Source organism: Leptodactylus fuscus, chromosome 2, assembly GCF_031893055.1.
Source record: "Leptodactylus fuscus isolate aLepFus1 chromosome 2, aLepFus1.hap2, whole genome shotgun sequence".
In the NCBI taxonomy this organism is placed as follows: domain Eukaryota; kingdom Metazoa; phylum Chordata; class Amphibia; order Anura; family Leptodactylidae; genus Leptodactylus; species Leptodactylus fuscus.
This window is the reverse complement of record NC_134266.1, coordinates 10053612-10067800: the sequence shown is the minus strand read 5'-3', so window position 1 is coordinate 10067800 and position 14189 is coordinate 10053612. Positions and strand designations below refer to the sequence as shown.

The following is a 14189-nucleotide window of genomic DNA, read 5'->3' as shown; positions in this document are numbered from 1 at the left end:
GGGGGGAGAACAGCATGACACTGGGGCAGATTAAGGGGGGAGAATGGCATGACACTGGGGCAGATGGAGGGGGGAGAACGGCATGACACTGGGGCAGATGAAGGAGGGGGGAACGGCATGACACTGAGGCAGATGAAGGGGGGAGAATAGCATGACACTGGGGCAGATGAAGGGGGGGAGAACGGCATGACACTAGGGCAGATGGAGGGGGGAGAACGGCATGACCCTGGGGCAGATGGAGGGGGGGAGAACAGCACGACACTGGGGCAGATGGAGGGGTGGAGAACGGCATGACACTGGGGCAGATGGAGGGGGGAGAACGGCATGACACTGGGGCAGATGGAGGGGGGAGAACGGCATGACCCTGGGGCAGATGGAGGGGGGAGAACAGCACGACACTGGGGCAGATGGAGGGGGGGAGAACAGCATGACACTGGGGCAGATTAAGGGGGGAGAACGGCATGACACTGGGGCAGATGGAGGGGGGAGAACGGCATGACACTGGGGCAGATGAAGGAGGGGGGAACGGCATGACACTGAGGCAGATGAAGGGGGGAGAATAGCATGACACTGGGGCAGATGAAGGGGGGGAGAACGGCATGACACTGGGGCAGATGAAGGAGGGGGAACGGCATGACACTGAGGCCGATGAAGTGGGGAGAATAGCATGACACTGGGGTGGATGGAGGGGGGAGAACAGCATGACACTGGGGCAGATAGAGGGGTGAGAACGGCATGACACTGGGGCAAATGAAGGGGGGAGAGAATGGCATGACACTGGGGCAAATGAAGGGGGGAGAATGGCATGACACTGGGACAGATGAAGGGGGGAGAATGGCATGATACTGGGGCAGATGAAGGGGGGGATGGCATGACACTGGGGCAGATGAAGGGGGGGAGAATGGCATGACATTGGGGCAGATGAAGGGGGGAGAACGGCATGACACTGGGGCAGAGACAGGGGGGACATGAAACTGTGGGCAGATAAAGGGGGAGAATGGCATGAAACTGGGGACAGAGATAGAGGGGGGGACATGAAACTAGGGGTAGATGAAGGGTGTATATGAAAATGGGGGAGAGATGGAGGGGGGACATATAATTTACGGGTGACTGTAGGAGGATTATACTGTGTGGAATCACATGAAAAATGAATGAGAATGGGCGGAGTCAACATAAAAGTGGGCGGGCCTAATTTGCTGCTGCACGCTGCGCCTAGGGCCCCGCCAAAGTCAATTGCCCAGGGCCCCGCAAACCCTGGATCCGCCACTGTATATAGCAGCTCAAATACAAATTAACTTCAACACAAAAGTCTCACGTATTCTCTGAATTACAGCAAAAACAAGATACAAACTTACATTTCATATCCCATACCTTATACACAGTACGAAAACCTTACCCATGCCTGTATATACCCACTGCTATAATCACCGCAGACGAAGTCGCGGGTACCAGCTAGTGGTACATAATACTGTGTGCAGGGGCCACTATGGGGGATAATACTGTGTGCAGGGGCCACTATGGAGCATAATACTGTGTGCAGGGGACACTATTGGGGATAATACTGTGTGCAGGGGCCGCTATGGGGGATAATACTGTGTGCAGGAGCCACTATGGTACATAATACTGTGTGCAGGGGCCACTATGGGACATAATACTGTGTGCAGGGGCCACTATGGGGGATAATGCTGTGTGCAGGGGCCACTATGGGGGATAATACTGTGTGCAGGGGCCACTATGGGGGATAATACTGTGTGCAGGAGCCACTATGGGGGATAATACTGTGTGCAGGGGCCACTATGGGGGATAATACTGTGTGCAGGGGCCACTATGGAGCATAATACTGTGTGCAGGGGACACTATTGGGGATAATACTGTGTGCAGGGGCCTCTATGGGGGATAATACTGTGTGCAGGGCCCACTATGCGACATAATCCCATGTGCAGGGGCCACTATGGGACCTAATACTGTGTGCAGGGGCCACTATGGGACATAATACTGTATACAGGGGCCACTATGGGGTATAATACTGTGTGCAGGGGACATTATTGGGGATAATACTGTGTGCAGGGGCCACTATGGAGCATAATACTATGTGCAGGGGACACTATTGGGATAATACTGTGTGCAGGGGCCACTATGGGGGATAATACTGTGTGCAGGGGCCACTATGGGGGATAATACTGTGTGCAGGGGCCACTATGGGGGATAATACTGTGTGCAGGGGCCACTATGGAGCATAATACTGTGTGCAGGGGACATTATTGGGGATAATACTGTGTGCAGGGGCCACTATGGAGCATAATACTATATGCAGGGGACACTATTGGGGATAATACTGTGTGCAGGGGCCACTATGGGGGATAATACTGTGTGCAGGGGCCACTATGGGGGATAATACTGTGTGCAGGGGCCACTATGGGGGATAATACTGTGTGCAGGGGCCACTATGGGGGATAATACTGTGTGCAGGGGCCACTATGGGGGATAATACTGTGTGCAGGGGCCACTATGGGGCATAATCCCATGTGCAGGGGCCACTATGGGGCATAATACTGTGTGCAGGGGCCACTATGGGGTATAATACTGTGTGCAGGGGCCACTATGGGGCATAATACTGAGTGCAGGGGCCACTATGGGACATAATACTGTGTGCAGGGGCCACTATGGGGGATAATAGAACGCGCAGGAATGCGCAGGAGGGGCTCGGTCGAGGTCTTCGGTGTCGGTGGGGGGGGCCCATGTTAAAAGTTCGTCACAGGGCCCCGCCATTCCTAGTTACGCCACTGGCACCATGGGATGTCACATTCATCCATCATCTCGAATGCTCGGGGCTCTTCAAGCAGCTGATATGATGGGGGTCAAAGGTATCGGAGTCTCTGACAATCTTAAGTTGATGACCTGTCCTAAGGAAATCTCATTTATAAGGCTTTAATGGTTCTGTATAAAATGTATCCTGTACCTGTATAATGTGCTGCCATATACAGGTCTCTCTCTGTACACCAATATATCGTGCATGTCTAAAAATACAGCATTCTGTAAGTCTCCTATTTGTCTTAGACAGGAAGGTACCCTAAATCGGGGACAGATTAAATTCAAAAAATTGTATATCAGTAATGGCTGACGTGTCTCGTATAGGTGCAATGAGCAGGGGACGTGTATAGGGGCTTCTCAGTACACTCACCATGATTTGTGGGCACGACAAAATTGTAACAATTTTCCTGAGGGGAATACGAAATATCTGTGACATACAATGAAAGGTCATCATTAGATATGTGGTAGGTCATGATGGCAACCCTAGATCACGGCGTGCCTGAGGATCTCTAATATATCAGGGTAATACTCGCTCTAGGACGAATGTATAATGTAATATGCTCAATCTTTTCTGTATCTGCAGGACGGAAACCCAATGGCCATAGTGGTACAACAGAGATATTCGCCCGCCCGGGCTCAGACGTTTTCCTTTCCCCCAGATATAACCTGACTATAGATAAGGAGAACCCTACACGGTGTGATGACTTTTCCTGGAATTATAATGGATCCTCAGGGTCACACTTGATCACCAGAAGTAGAAGATGTGAGAGGAAAGAATATAACTTCAGACAGATCTCTCTATATAACACATCACTGGACGGAAACCTGACCCTGAGAAACATCTCCGACAGGAACAGCGGGATGTATACCATTAAAGTAACCAATCCAAATGGAGGTGCGCTGCACGAACAATATTACACTCTCCAGGTACAAGGTATGTCACATCTGCACACATAAGATTCTTCTGTCTATGTAATAAAACATGACTGTTGTGGGGACGGTAACGCGGTAGAAGCAGTGGTGCGGACAAAAACTGTCAAGACGGACACAAAATGTGCAGCAAGTAGCTTTATTTAGAAAAAACAGGAAAATAAATAAACCTTCACTTCAGGCACAAAATGAGCAAAACAAAATACAGTCAAATTCAGGCAAATTAAAACAAATTCCTGCTCGTCCGAGCAACTAACTAAAAAGAAGTAGTAACCTAACTATACGTGTGGCTTACTAACAGTCACACACAAAACACAAGCACAATTTGGCCTCACCGGACTCGGGGTTACAGGACAGACCCAGCTGCCTCCTCACTTCCTGGATCTGCCCTGAAGTGCAGGCTCTGCAACCTTTTATGGGCCAGTAACGAGCCTCAGGACCCACACAAGGGGCTGAAACCTATTGCAGAACTGCACTGGACCACATATAAATTAGGAATCTGGGGCGGATATAGCGGGACTCCATCACTCTGCCGTCTCACACTGTACTCTAGTAATAATATAGGAAGCGACACAACAGAAGGATGATGTCTGACGTATCAGCTATAATCTCTCAGCAGACATCACATATTACATTGTGTGCCTTGGGTGTTGTTGTTGTTGGGGAGGTTTGGATAGATAAGTCCCTTCTTTCCATATATTTCTCTGTATTTTATGTCTTTGTTTCCTCAGCCCCGTTATCGGTGCCTCTCCTGAACGTTTCATGTCACCAGGACGGTGGAGCGGACATATTGTGCAGGACAGACACTGGGGATGATCCTTGGTTTTCCATTATGGTAAATGGACATTTATTGCTGGAGAACTCTACCTCATCCAGGACTGTGGAGGGCACCACTGAGGTTACTGTCCCTGTAACTTTACCAAGACCTTGGGATGTGACATGTTCTGTAAGAAACCATGTCAGTAACAACCAGACCAGGAAGACCCAGGTGACATGTCCAGGTGAGTGTGGCTGCGAGAAACACAGGTATAGAGCCTGGAACATGTTCTGGAAACTTGTAGTCATGTACAGTATCTGATCTGGTTCTGTATGGTCTACACTCCATTTTATGTCACTGTGTCCCTCACTAGATACCTGACTGCTCCAGGTGGATCACAAGTCCTTAGTTTAGCAGTGAAGGTGCTTAGATGGTCCCAACCAGCGCCGCACCTCCCATGAGGCGACATTTTTGCTTACCTAAGCCAGTCCAGGACAAGCTGTCCTGGACTGGCTTAGCGTCACCGTCACCGAGCGGTGGATTGGGGAGACCCTGTGGACGCAGCGCTGCTGCAGCAGCATCCCCTCACGCTCAGGCAGAGAGCAGGTCCTCTCCTTGCCTGCTCTCTGCCTGCTAATGCCGCTCCATCATGCCCCCTTTGCTCCCTTTGTCTCTCTTTCTGTCCTTTAAAAGTTGGGAGGTATGTATGGGGTCCCTTACAGCTGTGGTTTCCAGTCAGGGCCCTACGACTCTCATCATGTCCTCATAGTGGCGGGCTATTAGGGCGTGTTGAGAGTTTTTACCTTGCTGGAGAGTTACAGACTGTAGACTCTCACATAACGTGTTAGCTCTTCAGCCCATGCTGTAGGTCTTTCCCCTCGTACGTACATCTCTTCAGCAGATTTCCTTTTCTCTCCTAGTTCCACTATCAGATCCTGACCTGGAGGTCTCGTGTCTCCATAATGGCCACCTCCAGATCTCCTGCTCGGTGAAGAATGGATCAGACCCTATCTTCTCCCTGTCCGTGAATAAGAATTTATTGAAGGAAAATGAAAAGGGAAGGGTTAATGTCTCTTCACCAACACAGGGGCCTTGGGATATTCAATGTGCGGTGAAAAACATCCTCGGGGAGAAGAGTCAAAGCAAGACAAAGGAAGCCTGTCCAGGTGAGTGGTGGCACATTCTGTCCACTGAATGAGAGATGGTAGATCGGGTGGAGGAGAGGAGATTCTTCTTCCACCTAAAGTATTGTGTTTGTCACATGGGTGGGGTCCAAACACCTGACCTGATCCCGAGAACTTGGCACCTCACTCACCACACCACTGAGAGCCTGGGCTGGACCAGGGGATCTTCATGATGGGAAGGTCTACCCTCTCTGCTGTCAGGCTCTCTCCTGTGTCATGTCACCTGTAAGATCCGTAAATTTAGTGAATGTCCCCCGGTCTTCTGTTCATTCTGGTGAACAATCAGTTCCTCATATACCTTCTTACACCAGTGCATGGTCATGTCTGGTTTAATCTCATTGGCCAAGAGGGGTCAGTGACAACAACCAAGGCCTCTGTCTTGTGATGGATTAAAGTGGACCTCCAGCTATAAACCATGATGTCTGATGAATGACTAGCGCAGGTGAACCTAAGACACTCTGTAATAGATCTTATTTAGGAGATCTGTTTCCTTCTCTACTTACTGTATTAAGCTCTTCTCCTTCTACGTATCTTTTGGTTTACATTATATCTCCATATATTCAGTCTCACGCATAGAGCTCTATGGAGTAGGGAGGAGGAAGGAGGAGGAGGAGGAGGAAGGAGGTGGAAAGAGGAGGTGGATGGTTAATTGCTTTATTGTCTCATTCTGTGTATTATCAGCTTCTTATCTGGGAATTAGTAATGCTATAAAAACAAGGAATAGCCGCGAGTAACAGCAGCAGTTTTCTGAGTGTCTTTTCTACCCCCCTCCCCTCTTCAAAGACTAATATGGAGAAAGTGACTGCACGAATAGTGGAGAAGAAAAGAGATTTCTGTAATAAATCAATTACAGAGCATCTTCTATTACTATTTGTTTATAACAAGTGGTTTATATCTGGAGAACAATCAGTAACCAGATAACCCGCTCTCCTCTCCTCTCCTCCTCTCCTCTCCTCCTCTCCTCTGCTCTCCTCTCCTCCTCTCCTCTCCTCTCCTCTCTTCTGCTCTCCTCTCCTCTGCTCAGGCTTCTGCTTTGGGTTTTAAGGGACTCCTTATTATCAGATTCTGTATTATTGGGATTTATTGTTTATATCATGTGACATGTTTAACCCTTTACATAGATGAGCATTGGCTTCAGTTTCCTTAGTGGCTCTCGTGTCCTCCTACTGTCATGTTAGAACATGGGGTGTAATAACCCCAGAGTTGTGCTCTCCAACCTGAGCCATGCCAGCTGTGATGAAAACTACAACTCCCAGCATTCCCTGATCAGTAGAGTGTTAGCTCTGGGGCCACACTGGACATTGATCTCTCTTCATCAGCTGTCTGTCTCTCTCCTAGTTCCACCATCAGAACCTGTCCTGAAGGTCTCGTGTCACAATGGCAGCCTCCAGATCTCCTGCTCGGTGGACAGTGGCACGAGCCCCTACTTCAATCTCTCTGTGAATGAGGAAATATTTACTAAAAATGTCACAGAGGGGCAGAAAATGATCAATGTCACCTCCCCGACGTCACCAGGACCTTGGCACGTCCACTGCTCTGTGAGGAACAGTTTGGGGGAGAAGACTTCCAGCAAGACCTACGAGACTTGTCCAGGTGAGCGATGATATGTTCTACTTGAAACCATCTAATAGAGAGCACAACAGGGGTGTAAGAGGCTCCACAATGTACTGTGTCTGTGCTGGCAGCCGCTCTGTGCACCCCAATACTCTGCCCGCCATATCCCCGATGCAACCAACTGTTATAATAGGACCAGTCACAAATATCATACACAATGGATGTCATTCACACTCAGCTCCTTCATAAAACACTTTTCTCACCCTTCATTCTCTCCTCACGCTCTGCCCTGTCTCTCTCTCTATCCTCATGCTCTGCCCCCTCTCTCCTCACACTCTTCTCCCTCTGTCTCCTCATGCTCTGCCCCCCCTCTCTCTATCTTCACGCTCTGCCCACTCTCTCTCTATCTTCACGCTCTGCCCCTCTCTCTCTCTATCTTCACGCTCTGCCCCCTTTCTCATCATGCTCTGCCCCCTCTCTCCTCACACTCTTCTCCCTCTGTCTCCTCACGCTCTGCCCACTCTCTCTTTCTCTTCACACTCTGCCCCATCTTTCCTCACACTCTTCCCCCTCTCATGTTGTGGAATTGAGGATCAGACCATCAATGATTTGTTTGCACACTTGATCTTCTCCTCGTTCACTCAATGTCTCTTTAGTTCCCATCTCTGTACCCTCCGTTAATGTCTCCTGTCAAAACGATGGAAGCGCCAGAGTCGTCTGTGAGGTAGAGAGAGGCAGCAGAGTCACATATAACTGGACCGTGAATGGGAAACTCACTCACTGGAACACTGTTCCAAACCTCACTATAAATGCTCTAGAATTCACATCTGGTGCCATAACCGTCAGCTGTTCTGCAGAGAACTCTGTCAGCGAGGAGCAAAGCAGAGACATCAGAGTGTCCTGTGCAGGTGAGTTATAGAAAGAGCAGAGAGGTAAAAAATACTCACATCTCACACTCCAGCCTGTCCTTACACCAAATTCTCTGTTCTCTCTGTACACCCTGACCTCTCTTTCTCCGCACACTCTGCCCACTCTCTCTGTCTTTCTCCGCACACTCTGCCCACTCTCTCTGTCTTTCTCCGCACACTCTGCCCACTCTCTCTGTCTTTCTCTGCACACTCTGCTGTCTCTGAACACCCTGTTCTCTCTTGAGTATTTCTTCTCTCCTCACACTCTTCTCTCTCTCCTCACACTCTTCTCTCTCTCCTTACACTCTTCTCTCTCTCCTTACACTCTGCTGTCTCCGCACACTTCTTCTGATCTTTTCTCATGTTCTCTTCCTCCTCACCTCCTCTTGTCTCTTCTGCTTTCTCTCCGTCAGCTCCAGTATCAGACCCCCTGCTCAATGCCTCCTGCCTCAGTAATGGCAGCGCTGTCATCACCTGCCGGGTTCTTAGAGGGACTGACCCCAAATTCCACCTGACTGTGAATGGAGACGTAATAAGACTTCCAAATACTAGTTCCTCTTATTATGGGGTTAATTATACAATATCAGCGAGAGGTCCATGGAATATTTCCTGTTCTGTGGAGAACACGTTAAAGACGTCTTTGACCAATATATCAAATCATTCATGTCCTGGTGAGTGTGTGAGATTATGTGATCGCTCCTCGTACTGTACGTAATATACTGGTGTATAAGACTCTGTATTATCATAAGGAAAATGTTTGTTCTCGTACCGTGTTAGCCAGTGGGTAGGAAATATAAAAAAAACCCAAAAACTTGCTAGTCTTCAGTAGTTGATACCTTTTTAATGGCTAACTAATAATGATGACAGATTATGACATTTCGGAACTCTCGGCTCCTTTCTCAAGTAAATTTAAAACCATTTCTGAAGGAGCAGATTTATGTACAAAAGGACACATAGGGATAGAATTCTAGGAGGGAGGGGGGGGAGAGGGTTATTAGTTATTGGTACAAACAATGTAAACAATTCCAGGTTCTTATCAGTTCTCAGGGTCTCGGGTCAGTGATTTCTGTAAAATGCCATAAACCCATGCAACAGATTTAACCCCTTCTCCAGTGTTTGAAGCAGGGTCATAAGTTTATACTCATAAATCCATCGCTCTTTCCTTGATTTAAAATTCCCTCTTAAATCCAAAATTTTCATGTGATCGGTGATATTATGATCCTCATTGCAGAAATGTTTTGATACGGGAAGGTCCATTCTTCGTTCTCTAATTGTATGACAATGTGAATTCATACGCATTCTAAGCTGCTGTCCGGTCTCTCCAACATACAGATTTTCAGTGGAACATTTGGTGCACATTATTAAATACACTACATTAGGTGTGTTACAGGTGAACGTACCTCGGATTTGATATTCCCTGTTAGAGTTTGGTATCTTTTTCCTGTCAGTGGTCAGTATGTGCGGGCAGGTTTTGCACCTTTTCTGTCTGCATGGAAATGTTCCTGTGTTAGTTGGAGGTGACAGTGAGCTGCTGACAACCATATTCCTGAGGTTTGGTGGCTGTCTGTAACACAGGAGAGGGGGGTCTGGAAATATGGATTTTAGACGGTGGTCTTTTCGCAGTGGTGGATGTAATTTGAGTGTGATTCCTCTCAGCGTCTCCAGGTGGGGGTTATATGTGACGACCAGGGGCACCCAATTGTTTTCCTGTTTGGTATTGTATTTTAATAAATCCGATCTTGGTATTCTCGTGGTCCTGGTGATTTGGTTTCCAATTGTTCTTGGATGGTAACCCTGCCTCAAGAATGTGTTTTTGAGGCCCCCAAGGTGTTTGTCTCTATCTGCAGGGTTTGAACATATGCGATGGTATCTGATAGCCTGGCTGTAGACAATGGAGTTGTTTATGTGTTTAGGATGAAAGCTATCCCATCTTAGGCCAGGTTCACACGGAGTATTCTGGCTCGTCATTTGGTACGTAGACGCCGCGGAAGGATTTGCGGGCCGTATACGCTCCCATTGTTTTCAATGGGAGCCGATACCGTACACGCGGCGCTATTTTGCAGCCGTGATTTTGCGGCGGCCGCAAAATAGCACCGCGTTTACGGTACCGGCTCCCATTGAAAACAATGGGAGCGTATACAGCCCGCAAATCCTTCCGCGGCGTCTACGTACCAAATGACGAGCCAGAATACTTTGTGTGAACCCGGCCTTAGGTAGGTTGGTTGGTCAATCGGCTTCCGATACAGCAATGTCTCAATTTTGTTGTCCTGTATCTTGATGACTGCATCCAGGAAGTTTATTTCAGAAACGGAGTAATTGAGCGTCAGGTTGATGGTGGGATGGAACTGGTTGAATTGTTCATGGAAGGTTTTCAGCTGTTGTTCAGACCCAGTCCAAATGATTAGGATATTGTCAATGAAGCGATAGTAGGCCAGAGGCCTGGTGGTGCAGATGGATAGGAAGTTATTCTCAAGCTTGGCCATGAAGAGATTAGCATACTGTGGCGCCACTGCTGTAAATAGATGCAGTCACCAAAAGAGAAGTGATTGTGGGTGAGGATGAATTTTGTGAGTTTCACCACCGATTCAGCGTTCATACCTCACTTTTCCATTAAAAACTGGCCTGGTGTGGGATGTTGGAGTACAAGGATTCTACATCCATGGTGGCCAGGATGGTTCCATCTGGGAAAGGACCTATAGAAGATAGTTTAATAGTTTATTTAATAGTTTATGACCCTGCTTCAAACACTGGTGAAGGGGTTAAATCTGTCACATGGGTTTATGGCATCTTACAGAAATCACTGACCTGAGACCCTGAGAACTGATAAGAACCTAGAATGTTTACATTGTTTCTACCAATTACTAATAATCCTCTCCCCCCCCTTCCTCCTGGCATTCTATCCTGATGTGTCCTTTTGTACATAAATCTTCTCCTTCAGAAATGGTTTTAAATTTACTTGAGAAAGGAGCCGAGAGTCCCGAAACGTTGTAATCTGTCATCATTATTAGTTAGCCATTAAAAAGGTATCAACTACTGAAGACTAGCAAGTCTTTTGTTGTTTTTTTATATTTTTTTATTATCAGTGATATTTATTGTCCTACTAGTACAATATATACATTACATCACTTATAGTGTATTATACCTCAGAGCTGCGTTCACTATTCTGCTGGTGCAGTCACTGTGTACATACATTACATTACTTATCCTGTATTATACTCCAGAGCTGCGCTCACTATTCTGCTGGTACAGTCACTGTGTACATACATTACATTACTTATCCTGTATTATACTCCAGAGCTGCACTCACTATTCTGCTGGTGCAGTCACTGTGTACATACATTACATTACTTATCCTGTATTATACTCCAGAGCTGCACTCACTATTCTGCTGGTGCAGTCACTGTGTACATACATTACATTACTTATCCTGTATTATACTCCAGAGCTGCGCTCACTATTCTGCTGGTACAGTCACTGTGTACATACATTACATTACTTATCCTGTATTATACTCCAGAGCTGCGCTCACTATTCTGCTGGTACAGTCACTGTGTACATACATTACATTACTTATCCTGTATTATACTCCAGAGCTGCGCTCACTCTTCTGCTGGTACAGTCACTGTGTACATACATTACATTACTTATCCTGTATTATACTCCAGAGCTGCGCTCACTATTCTGCTGGTACAGTCACTGTGTACATACATTACATTACTTATCCTGTACTGATCCTGAGTTACATCCTGTATTATTCTCCAGAGCCGCGCTCCTGTCCATAGACACATAGAGCAGATCACATGTATGGTAGATGGTATCTGTAGAGCACACTAGATAAAGGTCAGCTGTAGAGTAGAGCACTTAAGGAATAAATGACCTGCAGAGTAGATTACATGACGAGTAGATTACATGATAGATCACCTGTACATTGAATCTACTTCCCCCAGTAGAGTTTTCATGTAATCTTTGTTCATCTTGCTGGTTTTTGTCTTTCTGTTTTGCAGGATCTTCCTGTATGACTTGTCTGCAGAAATCTGTAATAGGGGGCGTAGTGGCGGTGATCGTAACAACCTCTCCATTCCTGATCGCATCATTTTATATCAGACGCAACACAAGAAAGGATCAATGATGATGTAAGATCGATAACACTAGACAGATAACACTACCGTATGATGATGTAAGATATATAACACTAGACCGTATGATGATGTAAGACGGATTACTCTACTGTATGATTATATAAGACTGATAACACTAGAAATAGATAACACTACTCCTCCATGTAGAGATAGATAACACTACTCCTCCATGTAGAGATAGATAACACTACTCCTCCATGTAGAGATAGATAACACTACTCCTCCATCTATTTAAAGACATGAAGTCTGTCGGAGTTCTCAGACCCCGGATCTTACGCGCGACCTCCATGTGGTCAGAGATCCCTCCATCATAGACTGTGGCATCTGTTGTGGTGTCCGTCGGCCATACCTAAGCTCCTGGGTTTGAGACTTTGAACAGACCTAGTAATAAAAACATAATCAGAGGGAATTTTCTATTTAATTTAACAAAATGTTTTAGAAATTTCTGTAATAAGTGATTAGAGATAATTAACACAATAATTATAGAGCTCAGAATATGGTGATATAACAATGATATATCCAGTAATGGGATGAATATGCAAATCTGACTTCCATGATGTAATTAGGAAGTCATTGCCTCAGGTATGCACACCAATAGAGGGCGCTCACTGAGAATGGGCAAGTCTGTCTTCCATGATGTAATTAGGAAGACAGAGCCTCAGTCAAGCAAACCAGGGCGCTCCCTTTAACATCATACCGACCTTCTCAGAGGCCTTTGTTTGCAATGATGTTGGGATTTTACCAGGTACAGTCTCTCAGCCAAGGACAGCTCTTTCGATGTTATTGCATCTCGTCAGCTTGGCGCAGAGAGGACTGACCTGGCAGAGGTGAGAGGCTTAGACAGGGTTGAGGGGATATCGTCACTCCATAGGGAGAGACCACCATTTAGGTGTGTGGAGTCTTATGAGCGCTCCACTGTGCAAAGGAACATGGGAAGAATATGCAAATCTGACTTCCATGATGTAATTAGGAAGCCAGTGCCTCAGGCATGCACACCAATAGAGGGCGCTCAGTAATGGGCAGAGTCTTAAGAGATGTCGGCTTCTCCTTCCTCCTTGTATTACATCACCAGAGCTCCTGTTATTAGCTCAGAGGAACTCCAGGAAAACTACAACTCCCCCTGCAAGAAACAAGCCCTCCCCATCCAGACACCAGAAGAGAGAATCTAAAAACCTATAAAAATGGGAAATGGGTTATTGTTGTACTGATCCTGCGAGTGAGGACAACTCTATATTACTCTATATATCCTAAACTCCAGGGAGCACGGGGCAAAATGACAACACTACTTAACTACTCCTTGGGCTCTCCATAGTACCGTATTTTTCGGACTATAAGACGCACCCAGGTTTTAGAGGAGAAAAATAGGGAAAAAAAATTTTCAGGCAAAAAATGGTAAAATATTTCATATATGGGAGTTGTAGTTTTGGAACAGCTGCAAGGCCACATTGACAGGTGACCCTGCAGCTGTACGGGGATGTATAGGGCGTTTTTTTGTGGGGCCAGGTGTAGACCGGGCATTTTCAGACACAGGGATACCTAATGTATATGTTTCACAGTAACGTTATACTTTTATATGTATTCTAGGGAAAGGAGGTGAACTTTTATTTATTTTATTTTTTATTATATTTTTTTTAAGTGTTTTTTTTTTTTTTTTTTTTTTACTATTTTAATATCCCCCGCCTAGGGGGCTTGAACCTGCAATCATTTGATTGCAAGTCCCATAGACGGCAATACAAGTGTATTGCCGTCTATGGGAGATTCTATACATTACTATCGCGGAGGGTCATAGACCAGCCGCGATAGTAATATATATCTATGACAGGCCTCGGAGCCTTCATTAGGCTCCCGGCTGTCATCGGAACAGGCCGGCTCCTGCGGCCTCGCCGTGCAGGAGCCGGCCTGCATC

General features: G+C 46.6%; 1 protein-coding gene across 1 annotated transcript; it reads left to right on the top strand.

Moving 5' to 3' along the window:
* The first annotated feature begins 3672 nt into the window (after nt 1-3672).
* Nucleotides 3673-12273, top strand: LOC142194009 (uncharacterized). Its single transcript, XM_075263037.1, has 5 exons — nt 3673-3745; nt 4473-4742; nt 5419-5664; nt 7021-7275; nt 12149-12273. Exons 1-5 carry the CDS (start codon nt 3673-3675, stop codon nt 12271-12273), a joined length of 969 nt encoding a protein of 322 aa, XP_075119138.1.
* Nucleotides 12274-14189: the final 1916 nt, after the last annotated feature.

Coding starts and splice junctions, on each gene's coding strand:
- LOC142194009 (XM_075263037.1), top strand. CDS start 3,673: ATGTATACCATTAAAGTAACCAATCCAAATGGAGGTGCGCTGCACGAA. Junction 3,746..4,472: donor TTACACTCTCCAGGTACAAG/GTATGTCACATC, acceptor TTGTTTCCTCAG/CCCCGTTATCGGTGCCTCTC. Junction 7,276..12,148: donor GACCTACGAGACTTGTCCAG/GTGAGCGATGAT, acceptor TCTGTTTTGCAG/GATCTTCCTGTATGACTTGT.